Source organism: Raphanus sativus, unplaced genomic scaffold, assembly GCF_000801105.2.
Source record: "Raphanus sativus cultivar WK10039 unplaced genomic scaffold, ASM80110v3 Scaffold1910, whole genome shotgun sequence".
Taxonomy (NCBI): domain Eukaryota; kingdom Viridiplantae; phylum Streptophyta; class Magnoliopsida; order Brassicales; family Brassicaceae; genus Raphanus; species Raphanus sativus.
Window position 1 is genome coordinate 1 of NW_026617219.1, and position 18,550 is coordinate 18,550.

Genomic DNA, 18,550 nt, shown 5'->3' on the forward strand with positions numbered 1-18,550 from the left:
ATTCTCGCAATCTTGATTTGGTACGACTTTGTTGTTGACTTTACCACCATGAATAAGATAAAAGCTAACATCTTTTCTTTCTCTATCCAAATTAAAGTACCATGATGAATTAGAAAGTACTTCAAAATATTTCACATGAATTGATGAATTAATGAGGTTCAACCCAATATAGGTGAGGGTGTAACAACTCTAAGTTCAATTAGTGACCAATGGATACAGCTTCTTTCTCACAACAAACATTAAACTTTGGTTTACAAGAATATGTCCCCACTTAATTGACAATTGACATAGGTTAACGATGTCAAAACAAATCAAACATTAGGGGTTTTGATATAAGCCACTTTCTTAGAGTCGGACACTTTGACTAAAGTCCCAAGCTCGTAACTAATCCAACACTTAAACCTACTCTTATCGTAAAAATACCCCAAACATTTACAGTCCCCAGTACACAAACCACGACACTTACTCTCTCCAACAGCAAGACCAACGTTATACTTGGTCATGAAATGGTCAACACCTCCAAGTCTATAATAACGAAAAGTCTCTGGATCACAACTCTTCACCTTCTTGGGCTGACAAGCTTTACTCCAGCCCAATAAGCCCAAAGCCGACGGACAAGCCACACACTGACTGTCCTCACAAAGCCCAAACTCTCCGCATTTCGACGGTAACAAACACTCGTTGCCTCCGCGGTTAAATAGCTCAAACGTTACTTCCCACGCAAGAAAACTAACCTTGAAATCAAAAGTGTAGATCCTAAGATTTCCATCAGCGTCAAGCCTGAGGAAACTTTGCGAGGCATTAAACCTAGGCCTCGCGAGAAACTGCTTGTACGGAAACTCGGGCCTAAGACCAGGCGTGGCTAGGCCCCAACTGAGTCGCGGTTCCTTGGTCTTTTGCCGCGTAAAGAGTCGTGCTTGGAATAAACCGACCTTCTATAACGTGATAAACAACGGTTCTGTTGTTACTCCTAGGGATTAAATGACTTAGAACGAGCCGGTCAGGCTCTAAGGTAAGAGTATATGACCCATTGTCACGGCTCACAAGCTTGTTAGGGCCATCAAGTGTGAGAGACTGACCAACAAGGAGTGTATCTGTCGGAAAATCAAAACTCTGCCACACAGACCATCCTCCATCGTCAAACAGTACAAGATTACCGTTCTCGTTCATGGTTAAGCCAATAACGCCTTTGTTTTCTGTGTTTGTCTGCCAGACGACTCTACCATCTGGCTGGGACAGAACAAGATTCCCCTCTGGTCCGAAGGAAAGAGAAGCCTCTTCGTGGACTGGTGTTCGAGGGTTAGCCTGCCAAACCCAGCGGATGATGGAGTCAGAAGTTCCCGTTCCCATACCTATGGCGAGTGTGTATGCATTTGGCGTGGTGTTGTAGAAACATAGACGGAAGTGATTACGGATGACGCCTACGTCTCTGTAGCTTGCGCCGTACTCTATTTCAGAGTCTCCGAAGTCGCCGCGGTTTAGGAATTGGAGTTGCTCTGATGGAGGAACTTGTGGTTGGACGAGTGTGATCAGAAGAAAGAGAGAAAGAAGAGTAAGAATATGTGATGCTAATGCCATTTTTTGTTTTTGTTTTCAAGGTCTTTGGATAGAAAGATAGGGAATAAAATGGGATATGTATTTATGCCACAAGATTTAGTATAAATAGTATGAATTAAAGAAGTCAAACCGGCTTAATTAATTAGGTCAAGTCAAAGTGTTTATATTCTATGACAAATTGTGTAGTTTCTTAAGCCGTGCTCTACGAAGTTGTGCATGTGTTTATTGTCATAGCTAGGCTTTAATGGTTGCCATGCGTTAAGTATAATACAAATGGCTCGAAGTCAAATAGCAGGCAGAATGGCAGATTGATAAAGTAGATAAGCCAGGAAACATGTTGCAGATTCATTTCTCTACCAAGACATTTGGACCAACATTGAATCAGTTTCTCGTTGACGTCTCCTATCCAAGACAAGATTGAGATTACTACTCTGGAACAAACACTGTCTCTGTTGCGGATGTAGTCTGGAGCTGGTTGACTAACAATACTTGAAATAAACATTATAAAGTGTATAATAGTCTAGAACTCATATAGATGTCAATATTATTACAAACCAAGAAGAGAACCAAAACAATGGACCTTATAATTCTCACTCAACAGATTACAAAAATAAAAAAGACTTTCAATTTGAGCAGCACCCGAGTTTCTTCAGAGCAGAGACATCGTTTTTAACCTCGATCTTCTCACCTTTAGGAACAGATCCATTCCCATCTTCACCAGCTTCCATTTGCTTCTTGCTTGTTATACGGTAAATCTGCGTCAAAACCTCTGCAAAGGCGTTCTCGACGTTGGTGGATTCAAGGGCAGATGTTTCCATGAAGCAAAGCGATTCCTGCTCGGCATACGATTTCCCATCTTCCGTGGGGACAGCTAGCAAATGGCGCAGGTCGGATTTGTTACCGACGAGCATCACCACGATGTTAGGGTCTGTGTGGTTCTTGAGCTCCTTCAACCACCGGTCAACGTTCTCGAAAGTTGCACGGCGGGTAGTATCGTATACTAGGAGCGCCCCAACGGCTCCACGGTAGTATGCACTAGTGATGGCACGGTACCTATGACCAAAAATCAAACAGAGTCTCTTAATATGGTGCCGAAGAATCAGTCATAAACCAAGCAACTGTGATAATAGTTAAAAGGATAGGCCTCCTCGCAATCATTGGTCTTATAGGCTTTTTTAACTTCCACTATCTTAATCAGAGGCAAATGCCAAATCTAGATCAAAGACGTGCATACTGAATCTCTAGTTACAAAGAAAGACAGTGGAAACAAATAGTAGTTTCAGTGGAGGGAGACAACCCAACTAGTAAAGAGAGCAAAGTTCTTTGCTTTTCTAAAGTAGCCTGTGTTACTGAAACCTAGTCTCTGTGTTTGACTCAGTACGACTATTATGATTTGCTTGAGTTCTACTGATCATTAATCACATGCTACTGTTCATAGATTCAACTCAAGCAAATCATGGTCGTACTGAGAGTCAAAAACAGAGACTAGTTATTATTTAATCTACATTTACATTATTAGCTATACCACTTCATAATCTATCCTTCAAGGGTGGTCAAATGAAGTCAACAGTTGTCAAAAGAACAACATTTGAGTACAAAAAAAGTCAACGGAGAGACTCTTCACTACTCAAAAATGCTAAAAACTAGACCTTTGAATAGTCACACCATCTTCTATACCTAAGAGAAAGATCACAACCCATCTCTATAGAAAGGTTACCAAATAAAGTGTAAACACAGATTGGATTCATAGATTCAATTCAAATGTAGGCTCATGAGCTAGATCTGAGCTAGTGATCTACGAGACAAAAGTTTAAAAAATAAAATAAAAAAGGAACCTTTCTTGACCAGCAGTATCCCAAATCTGAGCCTTGACGACCTTTTCATCGACTTTCAAGGTACGAGTTGCGAACTCGACACCAATGGTGGATTTAGACTCGAGATTGAACTCGTTTTTGGTGAATCTGGAGAGCAGATTCGATTTCCCTACACCCGAATCGCCTATGAGGACGACTTTGAAGAGGTAATCGTAGTCGTCTTCCACTCTGTACCCTGCCATTTATCTCCGCCGCTGCTTGCTTCTCCTCCTCCTCACCAGCTATTGATCTGAAGAGAGAGAGAGAGAGGAGTGTGTGAAGGTGTAAACTGAGATTTGAAATGAAACTCGCGAAAGTGGTGGTAAGAGTTTTAACGTGACTGTTGGTGATGGTCTGTGATTTATAAGAGGAGATCTGGTCCGTTGATCTGTTCCAGCCGCGTAGGTGACGTATGGGGATTTTGATTAGGTTTTGACGGATGTACCCTTGACGTTTAATGGCCATGTGACGTATAGTAGTTAATAATCACTGTAAAGGAAGGTTTAGTGCCATAAACACCGTTTATACAAGTGTTGTGCATGTGTGTCTCTTTTTGAGAATTTATGACATTTTCGGCTAGTTCAGATTAGTTTGGAATTCAGTTATCTCATGTCGGTCAAAATCTTACCAGGGTGAAGAAAAGATATTTGGTTTTGTTTGGTTCAATTTTTGGTTTTAATTTTTTTTATCAGTTTTTAGTTTTCGGTTTGAGTTGAATAAAATTTGATTTGTTTTGTTTAAATTCGGTTATTTCTACTAGAATTTTAGTTGAATTCAAAATTTTGGTTAAAATTAATATTGTTTGGTAAAAAATATTCTTTTAGAAAATCGAACTTAATTGGTTACTGAACCAAAAATCGATTTTTTAGTTACTGAACTGAATCAAACTTTTTAACTGAATTGAACCAAAAAGTAAGTAAATAGCTGCATGTCTATGAGAAACTATACGATTAATGTATGTTTGAAACTCATGTCACTGATAAAGGAATCTTGGAAATAAGAAATCAAATCAACTTTAGATTATATGTTGCATATATCAACAGTAAAATTAATACTCCCTTTGTTTCATATTAAGTGTTTGTTGTGAAAAAAAAATTTGTTGCAACATAATAGTCGTTTTAACATTTTAATGCATATTTTTTTAATTTTATTATCTACTTTATTTTTCTATTGGTTAAAATATGAGTATATATATTAGTAATGATGTTTTTATATATAAAATATACAAAATTAAAGGATTTTTTAATTTGTGTACATAAGTATAAAATAACACTTATTATGAAACATATGGAGAATATAATAACATTCTTATTAGTCGATAAAAGAAAACAAGAAGATGTGAGAGATTGGTATAGTGTCACATAAATTACAATCTTTTTTTTTTTTGAAAAAGTGCTTATAAATTACAATATTTCCCCTACGCCTTTCAGTTTTGTTTCTTAATGTTTTATGCCTTGTGATCATTTATCTTGCACTAGTGGAGTTTGAATAGGCTCTTGAAATCTTCCATGTTTGCTCTCGATTGGATTCTATTGAGTTTATTATATATATAACTAAGCATAAAATCGATGAACTCCAAGGTAGAAAACCTCAGCTTTTTATTTTGTGTCCGTCTTATAGATCAGGATATATACTACTTATACCATGTTCTGTTTTAGCAGCAAGAGTCTTGATTTACTCATTTGTTGTATGAACATATACTTTGCTGAACTGTTTACTTTACCCGCTAATGTTCATCATTACTTGCAGAACAACAAAAGTAATTTCTGAACCCTAAACCTAGGCCTCTTATTGCTATTGATAATTCAAAATTTCAATATATACCAAAATAATGAAAATCTATATAATATCTATTCAACCAAGTTTATGTTTTCACAAGATCAATTATAGAAGTACTAGTAAAAGTTGCCCAATACTTTAAACATATAATTGTGTCCCATGGATAAAATTTTGCTACAGACACACAAAAGTTCAAAAATAAAAAGCAGTCTCATAATAGTAATTCGCCACACTAATATGAGCCATAAAAATAACTTTTCGACAACGAACATGAAGAATATGAAGAAAATAGCACTCCCTCAAATTTTCTGGTCTCTAACGGAACACGTTTTCTCAGTCAGGAACTTGCTAAGATAAGTATATAACTGATGTATATCTTAATGTTTATAGTATTGAAATTTAAACAAATTTGAACTTTACATCTCAATGTGGAGCTCAGTTTTGCTATTTATAATAGTAAATTATATACGGAATTATTATACAAAAATGCTAAAATTTACGGGTTTTTTTTTTGTTTTGTATATACCAATCAGAAGCATGCAGATTGAGATATTTATGGGTTTGCTGTTCTTAATTGGAGTTATAAAAGCAGAACATAAATATATATAATTATATATTAATTGATCATCCATCCATTACAATCATAACACTGTATTCTGTATATATAAGAACGATCACCAATTTAGTTCATATGTACCTAACCAAATTACCATTGACCTAGATTTACTCCATTTTCTCCCTCTATATATAGATCCACTCTACCATTCACAAAACACACTATACAAACTCCAAAAAATAAAGCCATCCTTGCTTCGCCAATAATTAATCCATACTATTACAAAGTTAACTATAGGAATGGCTTGTCCAAGGGTCTCTATTTTGACTTTTTGCTTATTACTTTTTGTTGTAGGCTTTGTCTCGCAATATTGTGAAGCTAGAAAGGTTTTAATGCCTTACAATGCAAGCGAGGGTTTGTTTCTTAGTACCTTACCAAAGGGTAATGTGCCACCTTCGGGTCCAAGCGACAAGGGTCACACTTTTCAGCCGGAGGATTATTTGGACAAGCATATGGTGTCGGAGATTCATCGCCAACTAGGATCGGTCCCTAGCCCCGGCGTTGGTCATTAGGCACATTGATTGCCGACTTTATATATATTTATTTTGGCTTTCATTTCATGATATTATCATATATCATACCGTACGGCGTCTTATGAAGAATGTTTGTGCCTGTGTGTCTTCATATGTGATCTAATACCAAGTACTGAAATAGATGTGTTTGTGTGTGTGATCGGTGATTAAGTAATAAAGATAAAGAATCATTATTTTACACTTTACTTTGAGATCTGTTTTAACATGTGCTATGGAATATGTATGTAACTACATGCAGCTCCTTGTCGCGTTCAAATAGATTCAAAACAAATAGTTATAAGCCTATAACTTTATAAGTAAATAACAATTTAAAAGCTTCGCTTTGGCACTTGTATAGAAAAAAAATTATTCTGGATCATATTAATATAAACATGATACGTACGTGAACATTGGTTTGGTGCCCACAATAATTGGGATAGTGTAAATATGTTGCGTACGTAAATTAAATTCATCAGGAAGGAAGAAAATAGTTCTAAGCCTATATAAGTGAACAATAATTCAAAAACAGCTCAAAAAATAATAATTCAAAAGCTCCGCTTTGGCACTTTTGTAGAGCAAAAGTTGATGAATTGACAATAATCCACACAGTAATAACGCTAGGTTCTCTCCGGCAGTTGACACATCAGATTTTTAAATACTTGAGAGATTGACATGTCATTAAATGAAAAAGTTGAAAAACCAATGAAAACATTTTGTGTCTCCACGTCATTCCACTCCATTCACAATCTCTAAACATCGGAATCTCCGTTTCTTTTGTGCGCTTCAACTTTTCACAACGCAGATCCAGCTCCAACGAATAGCAACAGAGAGCCGTGAAGCAGAAGAATAAGATCGCATAGACTTCCTCATAGCATGTCTCCGCCAAAAAGAAATCATCAAAGTCGTTTGAGAAAGATTTGTTGGAGATGCAGACGACGTTGGAGAAGAATAATACGGAGGAGTTGATTAAGGAGAAGGACATGAGTTCTTAGGAAGGAGGAGGATGAGCTTGAGACGAGATACACTGAGCTGGAGAAGCTCAAGACGGAGTTAAAGAAGCTTCAGTAGATGAAGGAGTTCAAACCAACATGGTAAGATCTCTTGATCTAGATCAAACTTTTGGTTAGGCTTTATCACTAGATTAGGAATTGGTTAGATCTTGATTCTGCAGATACGACTGAACATTTTAGATCAAATAGAACATATCTAATAGAACGTTCCTTTAGGTTAGAGATAAACATCAATCACAACATATTTCATGGTTGGTTATCTTTGTGTGTATGATATGGTTGTTGTTGAGGATGTTATGATCACTGATTCGTGTAATGGTTTATTAATTCAAGACAATTTTATGTTGCTCTTTCAGATTTTTCCCGAGATTATGTGGTGTAAAGAACAATGGAATGAAGTCAAGACGCAAAACCCTAAGTCTTAGTGCGGAAGATAGGAAACCTTACGAGGAGAAGTAACATCTTGAGAAGGAAGTTTACCTCCAGGTCATTGCTAAGGAAAAACATGAGAGAGAGGCCATGGAGCTTCTAAACGATGAGCATAAGCTGAAAATTGCAATTGATTTACTTGATTCTCCAGCTTGTGTAGGAAGCTGAACAAGACAATAAGAAGAAGAGCAAGTAAAACTACAGATTGCCTTCAGATGACTAAATCAAGAGATTATTAATGGTTAAACTTAACAGAGCTATTTTTGCAGGAAGCATAAGGATCCTCTCAAGCCAAAGCATCCTATATCTGCCTTCATGTTTTATGCTAACGAGAGGAGAGCTGCTTTCCGTGAAGAGAACAAGAATGTCCTGGAGGTAAATTTAAGTACTTCAATTCACTCTCAAGATCCACCTTTTTTAAAAAAAATGTTGAACATAACGAAGATTGGTCAATAGGTCGCAAAGATGGAGAAGACTGGAAGAAGTTGCCAGAAGAACATAAAACACCATATGAAGAGGTCTATTTTTGTTGTATATATGCTTGCATCAACAGCTATTTAAAAACTTAAGAGTGAATGAACTGAGGTATTTTAACAGGTGGTAAAGAAGAACAAGAAGCCATACTTGGAAGCAATGGAGGAATACAAAAGAACGAAGGGGCCATGAATCAAAAAAAAGAAGAAAAGAAGAAGAAGAGGAGCCATGAAACTCCATAAACATAACAGGATCATAATCATGTCTCTTGCAGAAAAAGAAAGAGACCAAGAATGAGAGGAACAAGAACGTTGACCCTAACAAACCCAAGAAGCCTACTTCATAATTCTTTCTTTTCAGGTATGAACCTAAATCTAATGTGACTCGAGTGTATCATAAGCTTTTAGATAGAAGTTTATAATTGATTAAAAAATTGTTTCCACAACAAAGATGCAAGGAAATCTTTTATGGAAAAGAATTTATGTAGGAAGAGCAGCTCGACAATCACTGCTCTAATCTCAGTGATCTCTTTAAAATTAAAACCCACATCCATGTCATTTTTTAAAACAGTTGTTGATTTTCAAAGAGACATGATACATAGCCATGTACTTTTTATCTTATTTTATATGTTGCATTGGATCTTGGACACACAAAAATAAATCTTCAAATGTTAATAACTTTAAATTTAAACAAATATCAATTATCAACTTGAAAATATTTCAATAAAAATAACGGAAACAAGAGGAAGCTCATTAAAGTTGCAGGATAACAATCTATTCAATCATAAAGGGAACAACCCATCTGTTAAGTCATAAGTACATGAATCATTGACTTTGTTCAAAATTATTATGTGAATCCTCTTTTTTTCATAGTATACATTCCTGACCAGTACCATATATGGTTATAACTTCACTACATTTTCAAAGTAACATATATTTACAATACATTCTTGCAAATAATTAAGTTTTAACACAAGAATAAATGAGACCAAACTTTCCACTACCAAAAAAAAACACAAACTATCCACTACAAACAAAATTTCTCAATTTCTCAGAAATATCGTTAAACTAAAAACATACAAAAGATGATCAAAAATAAAAAAATAAAATTGAAATTTCACTCAATGTTGAAATTTAGCACCAATCGTCTTTTGATATCTCATTTTAATCAAATTTTCTTTTAATATCAAAATTTGAAAATATATCTATGAAATATAATATTTATGAAAATTTTATACAAAAATCTCCCGCGGCGTAGCGCGGGTTTCTACCTAGTCTATTAATAATTATGTTTATACGTAACGTCTTCCTCTATCTTTTTAACGCTTATTTCTTCTATAAAAAGTTTCAAAGTTCAAAACAAAAGGGAAGAAAAAAAAGGGAAAATGAAAATGGACATGCAATAATATAAGGAACACCATTATTGCTCATCTCCGGATCATACTTTCTAAGGACTAACCTTTTGTCATGAAGCTTCTTCTCTCACTTTCATATTTTGTATTTTCTTAATAAGTTTAATTAACTAACCAACTAGTAAGATGGAGCCGCTTATTACACATTATATATCCTCGAGTACTTATAGATGTGTATATACAAACCATCTAAATCCGAGTGTCTTACATAAAACAAAACTATTAGGTATCAGTTTAGATTATATGGCACGCAAATGTTATATCAATGTTGAGTTAAACGTGGTTCTAAATCTGTCGAAGAGACGTTTTATAATTTGTGTTTTACTTCAAAACCCAAAGTCGACTTTAAATCGTTCAGTTGGGTCATTATCACAGTCTATAAATGTTGGTAAATTTGCAATATTCTAGATTTGTTTTGAAACTTGTAAACCACGTTAATTTCATTATCAGCATGTGAATCGTACCAATGTAACTTTAATAACATTAGTGGTTCGTATTACACTATTACTTAGAAGAAAACTCATTAGTTTTACTTCAGTTTCTTTGATAGTGATGTATCAATTGAAGTTCACTTCACTTTACATGGTATAGTAAACTACGACATCGGCCAGCTTGATTTGACATGACTACACACAGCTTGGTTGGTGCATATTCGCACATATACGTACATCTAAACGGAACCATTGTTTGGAATCTTATTTGGGTTGTTTTGTAGGGGATATATATATATGCCATTGCCATGGTCATAGTTTTTAAGTGGTTAAGGATGAGCTGACATTGTATATTAATTCACACCGTAGGTTAATTAAGATAACCCTAATTTTTTTAAATCATGGCTTGGTCATATACACAGCACTAATTCAGACATTAGTGTAAGTAAGAGGGTGAAACTGCATGTCGGTGGAAATGCCAACCAAAAGCCCAAAAAATACAAAAACGGTGTGCAACTCGTCGCTATTGAAAACAGCATGTTGTTCGACTTGTATTATTTTAGTTCTCATTTTGAAACGACACGCTGTGCTCATTCATAAATAAGGGACAACCCAATGTGTACGTGAAAAAATGACCCCAGGTATTTTCTTAACATTTCAAAACAACTCTGTTCGTCCCCAGGTTTAGATTTAAATACCAGAAAAGAGGGGAAAAAATCAAATTCTGAGTAGATGTTTTTATTTTCTTTAACGTAAAACTACAATTTTTTTTTGTAATGGTACATAATAATAAAAAGTAACTTTTTTGGATTTGATTAAAAGGATATATATAGAACAACAGAGTAAGAAGGATATCTAGAAACATTCTCTACAATATATGCTTTACATATAGGTATTAGTACATATGAGTTATATATAGTATAAAATATTCTATAAGATATTGTAGTAAAAAAGGTATGATCTTATCTTTAACCATAATTAGGTAGATGATGAAATTCCAAACTACCACACATTTGTGGCTCACGAGTTTCCCACTTTGAACAGACCAAACATTATGTATTGAAAAAGAAGAAATAGAGCAACCTTGTGATCTCACGAGATAACGCAAACCATTGTCTCTTATCTGTACAAATTAAAATATCTCTCGTTCTCTTCTACACCTGTCTACAAATCTTTAAAGCTTTGTCTTTCTCTCTTTCTCTCTTTCTCCGTTCGTTGTTGGTTATCAAAGGAAGACAAATGGGTTGTTCTAGTTCAACAGCCAAGGCAGAAGGTACAACCTCACTCTCTCTTCTTTCTAAAGTTTAATAAATATATGAATCGGATCAAAATGATAGTAAGATTATCATATGCACACACATCTTCTTTTTGATTGTTCTTAGTTTCTAGGCGTCCGTTTTCAACGTTTTAGGGCACCACATATATATAGGAGCATGTATGTGGTGTGGTGTGTGATGTGATGTGATTTTGTGTATGTTTGTAGGGAGAAAGGAAAAGATTCGAAGACCAAAATCATGGAAACATCCTCAGCCAATATCAAGAGCTGAGCTCACACAGATGCGAGAGGAGTTTTGGGACACAGCTCCTCACTATGGAGGCAAGAAAGGTGATGATCAACATTATCTAAACCTGAAATAAAAACACATTCATCATAGATGTATCTACTCTCTCCATTTGGGCAAAGTGTTCACAACTTTGTGTTGTATGTAAACAGAGGTCTGGGATGCGTTAAGAGCTGCAGCAGAAGAAGAGGATTTATCTCTCGCTCAAACCATAATCGAGAGTGCTGGTGTGATTGCTCACAACAATGACCTCACCATTTGTTACGATGAGAAAGGTAAAATAAAATAAAATAAATATATATATTCTATAAAAGGTTATTGGTTTAGTAGTTGAGGCGTTAACTTTTGCAGGTTCCAAGTATGAATTGCCTAAATATGTTCTAAGGGATCCTTCAAACTTGATCAGAACCAAATAAATTAAGAAGAAGATAGGAGGCAAGCTCGTTTGTGTATGATTGTTTGTCGTCCAAGGAATCACGAATCATGTGTGTTTTAGCATAGTTATATGGTTATCTTTGCTTGGATTTGTCGTTTGCTGCTAGACAATGCGTATGTGAGGAGTGACATGGATGATATTACAAACTTCCATAGAATTCTTCTTTTTTTTTTACATATAAAGAAGCAGCTTTGATTAATAAAATAGTATGAGTCTCTTTAATTACCATCATCTTAACAATAATTGTGATTTACATACTTCTCTATCTTGTCTATCTATATTCGCCAGCTCCTCTTTTTTTTAATGCGAGTAATTCGATATGGAAAACTAATAAATTTTGCACTAATTAAAATCTGCACTGACTTGAGACAAATTATTCAGTTAAACGAAGATAACATAATAACAAATAGTTTCATGATTGACCTGACTAGCAATTACCTCAAAAGTGACACATTACACTTGAATCCAAAAGCTTTGTGGGTGAGCCAAAGACGTTGAACAATGAACCAGGAGTAACCATGTCCGGCTAACTGTAAACTGAAATGTAGTTTCTCTAGCCGGAGCTATAGGATTCTCAACTCAACCAAATAATATCTGTAAATATATAAATGTATTAATATTTAACTGTGAGTGTCTCAAAATCAAAAGAACTCCATGCTAAAGTATCTCATACTTTGTTTATTCTTGAAAGGATTGATTAGCTGATTAGCAGGCTTCACATAATGTTTGACAAAAGAAATTAAATGCATCACTCTTGTTTGTTAATACACACAAATATTTTTACTGCATGTCATAAAAGGAGTAATAAAAACAGCTTACTTTGTAATATTTAGATTTGGATCTGCTTCTTATATACAAAAGCACCCCAATGATATCTAGAGAACATTATTCTTCTACCTCCTCTAAACTTTTCGAATGATCAAATGAGCTCCATGTTGTGGGAATGTGGTTGCAGCTGGGAAAGGAGCATGTGTATACGATGGAGAGAGCTCTACACGAAACCTCTGAAGAACCGTTGCCACAAAGAGCTTAGCTTGCAACATCGAAAAGTTTTGGCCAATACAAGTCCTAGGTCCCGAGCCAAACGGCAAGAAAGAGAGTCTTCCTTTGGTTGCGCTTGCAACTCCATTAACGAATCTCTCGGGCTTAAACTGTTTTACATCGTCTCCCCAAAGATCAGGATCATGGTGCACCAAGATCATTGGTATTGTGATCACAACTCCTTCGGGTAACGAGAATCTCTCTAGCTTCACTTCTTGTTTAGTTATTCGACATGTGAAGTAAGCTGGTGAGTAGAATCTTAGAACTTCATGGAGGATCATTGATACCTAATGGCCCAAATCAAAAGAAAACAAAAGTTATAAATAACCCTTTTAATGGTTGTCCGTTAGTTTTTGAAAATGTCTACTTACAACTTTAAGGTGGCTTAGCCCTTCGAAATCTGGCTCGTTGTTACCAAACACCTGAGAGATCTCGTCTCTTGCTTTCTTTTGCCATTCTTGGTGTTGGCTTAAAGCAACAAGTGTCCAAATAAACAACGAAGCAGTCACGTTTTGACCAGCTAAATAGAAAGCCTTACAATCATCAATCAGATCGTCAAGACTCAGCCCTGAATCTGGTCCTTGTTCTTGTACTTGTTTTGTATTTGAAGCCAACATGGAGCACAACAAGTCGCTATTTTTGTTTGTACTTACTCTTTTTATCTCCTCTTTTGTCTCAATCATAGCTTTAAACATAGCCCTCATGTCTTTTTCAGTTTCTCTCAACCTCTTGTTGAACTTTGTTGGCAAATATCTGTAAATTGCAAATATCAAAAAGGGTTGAATCATCAAATTATATAGTTTTTTTTTTTTGAAAAAGGAAGAAGATGGAGAACGGACCTTAATCTAAAATATCATCAAAATATATTAAAAATCAAATTTGACGTACCTTGATCCAGGAATGTAGACGGAACGAATAGCTTGGAGACCAAGATCGATCTGTTCTTGGTGGATTCCGAAGATTTTGATGCCATCTTTATAGGAGTCACCAAAAGAAGCACGAGCAAGCATGTTTCTTGCTAAGTCATGACAGTAAGTCCACGCATCAAGTTCTACTGTTACTTTTGCTGAAGATAGCTTCTCCCATTCTTCTAACATCTCTTTGCAACTCGAATTGAATGCTGGAAGTATGCTCTGTCCATTTTGAAAACATGAAAAATATGAAATATGATTTCAGTTAAAAACACTAAAACCAGTCTCATACAAAATTTTACAAAAATGTTTTTTTTTTTGATATATCAATATCACCATTTATTCATTGAAAGCAATGAAATGATGGCCTAACAAAAAGATGATGTGTCGGACATTCTTAATTTCAAATAGTATGATTTAACCTTTTTGGCATGTTCTCTTCTTTCCTTTAAGACTTTAATAATTGGTGTTGGCTTCTAGTTCTTTGCGGACTTGTTCTCTGTTTATTCTTTTTCCTATAAATACCCTTTTAGTTATTTTTTGTTTTATCTTGGAACCAAAAATACTAATTTGATCTTTTAAAATATATTTATTGTTGTTTAAGTGATCAAAACTCTCAGCTACGAGCAAAACAAGTAAAGACGTTACTCATTCTTTTCGGAAAAGGTGGAAAAGAGAATGAATTTGATGAAAATCACAGAATGAGACGAAAATGACGTCCATGAAGTTCACTTAGTGTCAGAGTTAAAAAAAAAAAAAACTGATTATTTTTGAAAGATAGTTACTGGAGTCAAAATGCGCAGTACATAATACTGTGTACTCTGTTGGGATATTCTCTAATTATCTGTTGTAAGAAAACTCTTTAAAGTTTAAACCCTGGCTTAGTCATATTCATTCATCACATCATTTTACCAAATTAAAGAAAAATACCTTCAAATTGTCGATTCGGAAAGCAGGATTAAGAATGCTTCGATGCTTTGACCAAGTAGGACCTTCGTGATTGAGAAGACCACTGAGGAAAACATGAAACCCAATCTTTGGTTTTGGAAAGAGTTCATGTCTCGACATTATCTCTCGTAGTGTCTCTGGATCCATTACTATCACGTTCGGGTACGGTCCGCGCCATGTGAAACACTTCTTCCCTATCAGACAGAAAATATATATTTGGATTATTTTCATTTCTTAATTTAGCTTCTATATTTGAAACAAAACAATACAAGTATATGGGTTGGTTAAGGTAATTTGATATGATCCTCTAAAGAGTGTTATTATTATCATACGCGAACTAGATTTTGATTATAAGTAGGAAATATATCAGATTTAGATCTTAGTTAATGCAATTAGACAAATAAAAACATTATAATATGTATACACAGTTAATTCTTGTAACCCTTGCTCTGAGTCCCTCTCTGTTCATACCTTAAAAATAATAGGAACCCAAGATGAGAAACTCCTAACCAAACGAATAAATATTTTTCTTATGAATCTAACACTAGACCAAGTTTAGGTGGTTCTTATTTAGTTAGATTCATATTTTCTTCAAGTACTATATATATAAAAAACATATAAAACTTGAACATACCATAATTAAGAACAGTGTGATGGAGAAAAGGCATCATTCGAGGGACAAAATCGGCGGTGAGGGGGAGAGGAAGAGAGTGAGCAACTTGATCCATCTGGTTACTCTCTCTCATGTCTCCCATCAAAAATCTGTAAGAGTTCCCAGAAAATCCTTGTTTCTTCAGATACTTCTCCAGCCTCTTTGGCCTAAACCAAACCCAATTCACAACTCTCCATACCCAGTTCAGTATCAAGATCAAGAACCCCATCAAGAACACTTTTCTTACTGCAGTTATCTCCATCATCTTTATCTTTTTGTTCCTGATCTATGAAGAAGAGAGAAAGAGAGAAAAGAAACGAGACAAGACTATAATGATGATGCTTAGTCTCATCAGTTGACTACATATGATGGAGCCATGGAGGTAGCTGTATATATGTATATATAGAGAGAAGATATGTGTAATAATTCGATGAATGAATGGCTAAGTTCAAAAAAAAAAATAATAATTCGATGAATGGCAATAAATTTATAACAACAAGCTCTTTGGTGTTTCCAACAATTAAATTTTGTCTTCCTTACGCTACATGCATGTGGCTTTTATTGTATGAGTATTTAGTGTAGTTTTAATTTTTTATTATTTTCATTTTTGATATATACTCAGTGAATACTTTTCTAGGTTCCACTTTATTTCCTTTTTGTTTGCATCTGTTTTTGGCGTAATTACCTATGTTAGAGAAAGGAGAGTTCTCACGCAATTGTCACCTAAAATTAATATTTTATTATTTTTATTCCTTTGATTTTCATGAGTGATGATTTAGGTAGGTATTTTGAAATTAAATAATATTTGCTGGATAAAGGTAATTTAGTCGCAGACAAAAAGTATGTAACCAGGCGGCTTTGTTCGTTGGAGACGATGAATAGCAATCTACTCTTTTAAGAAACGTAGACAAGGTTCATTATCATTTACTAAATTGCATGGCTCAACCAATGCGTGCGATTATGCTGCACATATTTCTTTATTGTGGATACAAGTTTAGTCATTAAATTCAATATTGTAACAACGTTTATGAATAAATAACCTAAAAGTCGAGTCACAGTCGGCTCCATTGTTATAACATTTAAAAAGGTGGGACGTCCCTTTCTTTGTGTTATGTAGTCCAAACCTCCAAATCTGTGTCGTTTGTACAGAATAAAAGTTGTTTTGTTCGGTTCATACCGAATATAGCAACTCTTCTTTTAAGACATAGTGAGGAGGTATATACTTATTGCAAAAAAAACAAAAGTTGGTTAGAGAAAATAAATTATTCCTAAAAATTATTGCCTTTATACTAATTAGTAATTTGCTGTGTGAACCAATTTTTTTTTTTTTTTTTTGACTTTTTAGAAGAAAGAAGATTTGAAATTAGATAAATGTACTAAAAAGGGCAAACGTTTACTGCCTTCATCCGTCTAGAATCTAGATACGATTTTGGACACTGCCTAAACTGTCAACTGATGTTGAGTCTTGGGACCCACGAAGGGAACTTGTTACCATCCATGTTTGGGTGCACCCTTGGTTGCCAATACTTGGTCAAAGTCAGTGATCCATCTCTTATGCGACGTTACATAATTCCCAAACTTCAGCGGGCCTTGCAAGAGTTTTAGATAAACCCAGCAAACCATAATATACACCAGTGCAGTTGTGTTATGAAGTGGGGATCTGCAATGCCGGTACCAATACATATAATGGCTGATTTGATGGAGAGGTTCTTCTTCCCCAAGTGGCCGGATGTGTTGTACTGTACCATTGGTTGTGTTCTAAACCTCAGTTTGAAGAGATCCATAAATGGTGTTATGATTGGAAAGTATTATTCCCACAAGAGCTTTCAGCAAACGAGAGGATCCAAAACCACTTGAAGCGTGGTTTAGATATATTGATGGAAGCTATTGAAAGAGTTGAACTATCACAACCAAGGGCAAGTGCACAAAAGCAGAGACACATTTGTACAAGTGAAGGAGTTGCTTTTCAGACCTAAACCGAATAGAACGCACAATGGTTTCAATATGTTTATAGACTCAGTGAACCAGAAGCTATTGGCCAAGAAACAATAAACAAACCATCTTTAATCTTATTTTTCTTGCAGATAAAATAACTCGAATCTTTTGTTAAGTTTACATCCTTTTTTTTTCCAAGCACCACGAACATATAATAATACAAAACGAAATGTTTGTCGACACCTATACAAACGTTCTGACTTGACCACAACAGATTGAAATGATCACCAGTCTTCTGCTCCTTTAGTTACACCAAGAACCACAGCAATCGTTGCAAGAATAGCCTGAAAGTGTTTTTTACACATCATTATGATCAAGGTCCAACGCAATCAAAAGGACAAACATGAAAGACAAGAGATATAGTATTGAATAACTTACAGCGATGGTGCAAGCAATGTATCCTGGCTTCTCCCTGTGGTCAATCCTCCTTCCAACTATCATGATGAACATCCCGACGTACCAAGGGATTGCTCCAAGGAAAAACCCAACTATGAACCTTCAACAAGATCAAACACAAACTCTATGAGATAACTAACAAGCAAGATCTTGGTATGGATTTCTGTCACTGGGGCATTGTTGAAAACCAAGTGTAGATAGTGTGCAAGAGAAAGTTGAGAGATTAAAACAAAGAGGAACTTACAGGAACCATCCAAGACCAATTCCACAGCAAGGAAGGCGGCGTTGTCGCACATGCACAGGTCTTCCTTCAGCAATACCATATACTGAAAACAGAGAATAACCAGATATATTAAATAATAAGAAATGATGAAGATGCATCGATTCCTCCTCTTGCTTTTGCTTTAGACTTGAACAAGAATGAGACATGACACAACAACGTACTTTACAGACTATATAACACAAAACCAAAACAATTAACCACTGCTAGAACCTAAAGCTCCGAAAAACTTTAAAATCTCAAATAGTTGAACATAC

General features: G+C 35.2%; 4 protein-coding genes, 1 long non-coding RNA gene and 2 pseudogenes across 6 annotated transcripts; 3 read left to right on the top strand and 4 right to left on the bottom strand.

Moving 5' to 3' along the window:
* Positions 1-311: 311 nt before the first annotated feature.
* On the bottom strand, positions 312-1,917 carry LOC130504965 (EP1-like glycoprotein 4; annotated as a pseudogene).
* A 149-nt stretch (positions 1,918-2,066) lies between these two features.
* Positions 2,067-3,722, bottom strand: LOC130504966 (ras-related protein RABA1b-like). The gene is made up of 2 exons (XM_056999572.1): positions 3,393-3,722; positions 2,067-2,610 (listed from the first exon to the last, which is right to left on the bottom strand). Exons 1-2 carry the CDS (start codon positions 3,611-3,613, stop codon positions 2,181-2,183), a joined length of 651 nt encoding a protein of 216 aa, XP_056855552.1. The 5' UTR covers positions 3,614-3,722; the 3' UTR covers positions 2,067-2,180.
* Positions 3,723-5,851: 2,129 nt separating this feature from the next.
* Positions 5,852-6,500, top strand: LOC130504962 (precursor of CEP13-like). The gene has a single exon (XM_056999570.1). The coding sequence runs from the start codon at positions 6,045-6,047 to the stop codon at positions 6,315-6,317; it is 273 nt and encodes a 90-aa protein (XP_056855550.1). The 5' UTR covers positions 5,852-6,044; the 3' UTR covers positions 6,318-6,500.
* A 524-nt stretch (positions 6,501-7,024) lies between these two features.
* Positions 7,025-9,490, top strand: LOC108821287 (uncharacterized). 2 transcript variants are annotated; one of them, XR_008941508.1, is made up of 6 exons: positions 7,025-7,408; positions 7,684-7,948; positions 8,026-8,131; positions 8,213-8,274; positions 8,354-8,590; positions 8,681-9,490. It is a non-coding gene; the product is annotated as an uncharacterized LOC108821287 (long non-coding RNA). The 2 variants fall into 2 exon arrangements; XR_001944522.2 differs by having other exon boundaries at positions 7,027-7,408; positions 8,354-9,488.
* A 1,601-nt stretch (positions 9,491-11,091) lies between these two features.
* Positions 11,092-12,295, top strand: LOC130504964 (uncharacterized). The gene is made up of 4 exons (XM_056999571.1): positions 11,092-11,345; positions 11,556-11,678; positions 11,787-11,909; positions 11,986-12,295. The coding sequence occupies exons 1-4, from the start codon at positions 11,312-11,314 to the stop codon at positions 12,048-12,050; spliced, it is 345 nt and encodes a 114-aa protein (XP_056855551.1). The 5' UTR covers positions 11,092-11,311; the 3' UTR covers positions 12,051-12,295.
* Positions 12,296-13,531: 1,236 nt separating this feature from the next.
* Positions 13,532-16,135, bottom strand: LOC130504963 (cytochrome P450 72C1-like; annotated as a pseudogene).
* Positions 16,136-17,671: 1,536 nt separating this feature from the next.
* LOC130504967 (60S ribosomal protein L18a-like protein) lies at positions 17,672-18,457 on the bottom strand. Its single transcript, XM_056999573.1, has 3 exons — positions 18,258-18,457; positions 17,996-18,113; positions 17,672-17,901 (listed from the first exon to the last, which is right to left on the bottom strand). The coding sequence occupies exons 1-3, from the start codon at positions 18,440-18,442 to the stop codon at positions 17,842-17,844; spliced, it is 363 nt and encodes a 120-aa protein (XP_056855553.1). The 5' UTR covers positions 18,443-18,457; the 3' UTR covers positions 17,672-17,841.
* Between the last annotated feature and the right edge of the window lie 93 nt (positions 18,458-18,550).

Bases quoted from the DNA above. Each gene is read 5' to 3' on its own strand.
- LOC130504966 (XM_056999572.1), bottom strand. From the start codon at position 3,613: ATGGCAGGGTACAGAGTGGAAGACGACTACGATTACCTCTTCAAAGTC. The intron at 2,611-3,392 runs GTTCCTTTTTTA...TTTTGGTCATAG, and splicing joins GATACTGCTGGTCAAGAAAG to GTACCGTGCCATCACTAGTG.
- LOC130504964 (XM_056999571.1), top strand. From the start codon at position 11,312: ATGGGTTGTTCTAGTTCAACAGCCAAGGCAGAAG. The intron at 11,679-11,786 runs GTGATGATCAAC...GTATGTAAACAG, and splicing joins TCACTATGGAGGCAAGAAAG to AGGTCTGGGATGCGTTAAGA. The intron at 11,910-11,985 runs GTAAAATAAAAT...TAACTTTTGCAG, and splicing joins CATTTGTTACGATGAGAAAG to GTTCCAAGTATGAATTGCCT.
- LOC130504967 (XM_056999573.1), bottom strand. From the start codon at position 18,442: ATGTCTCATTCTTGTTCAAGTCTAAAGCAAAAGCAAGAGGAGGAATCG. The intron at 18,114-18,257 runs GTAAGTTCCTCT...ATCTTGTTGAAG, and splicing joins ATTGGTCTTGGATGGTTCCT to GTTCATAGTTGGGTTTTTCC. The intron at 17,902-17,995 runs GTAAGTTATTCA...AAACACTTTCAG, and splicing joins ACATTGCTTGCACCATCGCT to GCTATTCTTGCAACGATTGC.
- LOC130504962 (XM_056999570.1), top strand. From the start codon at position 6,045: ATGGCTTGTCCAAGGGTCTCTATTTTGACTTTTTGCTTATTACTTTTT.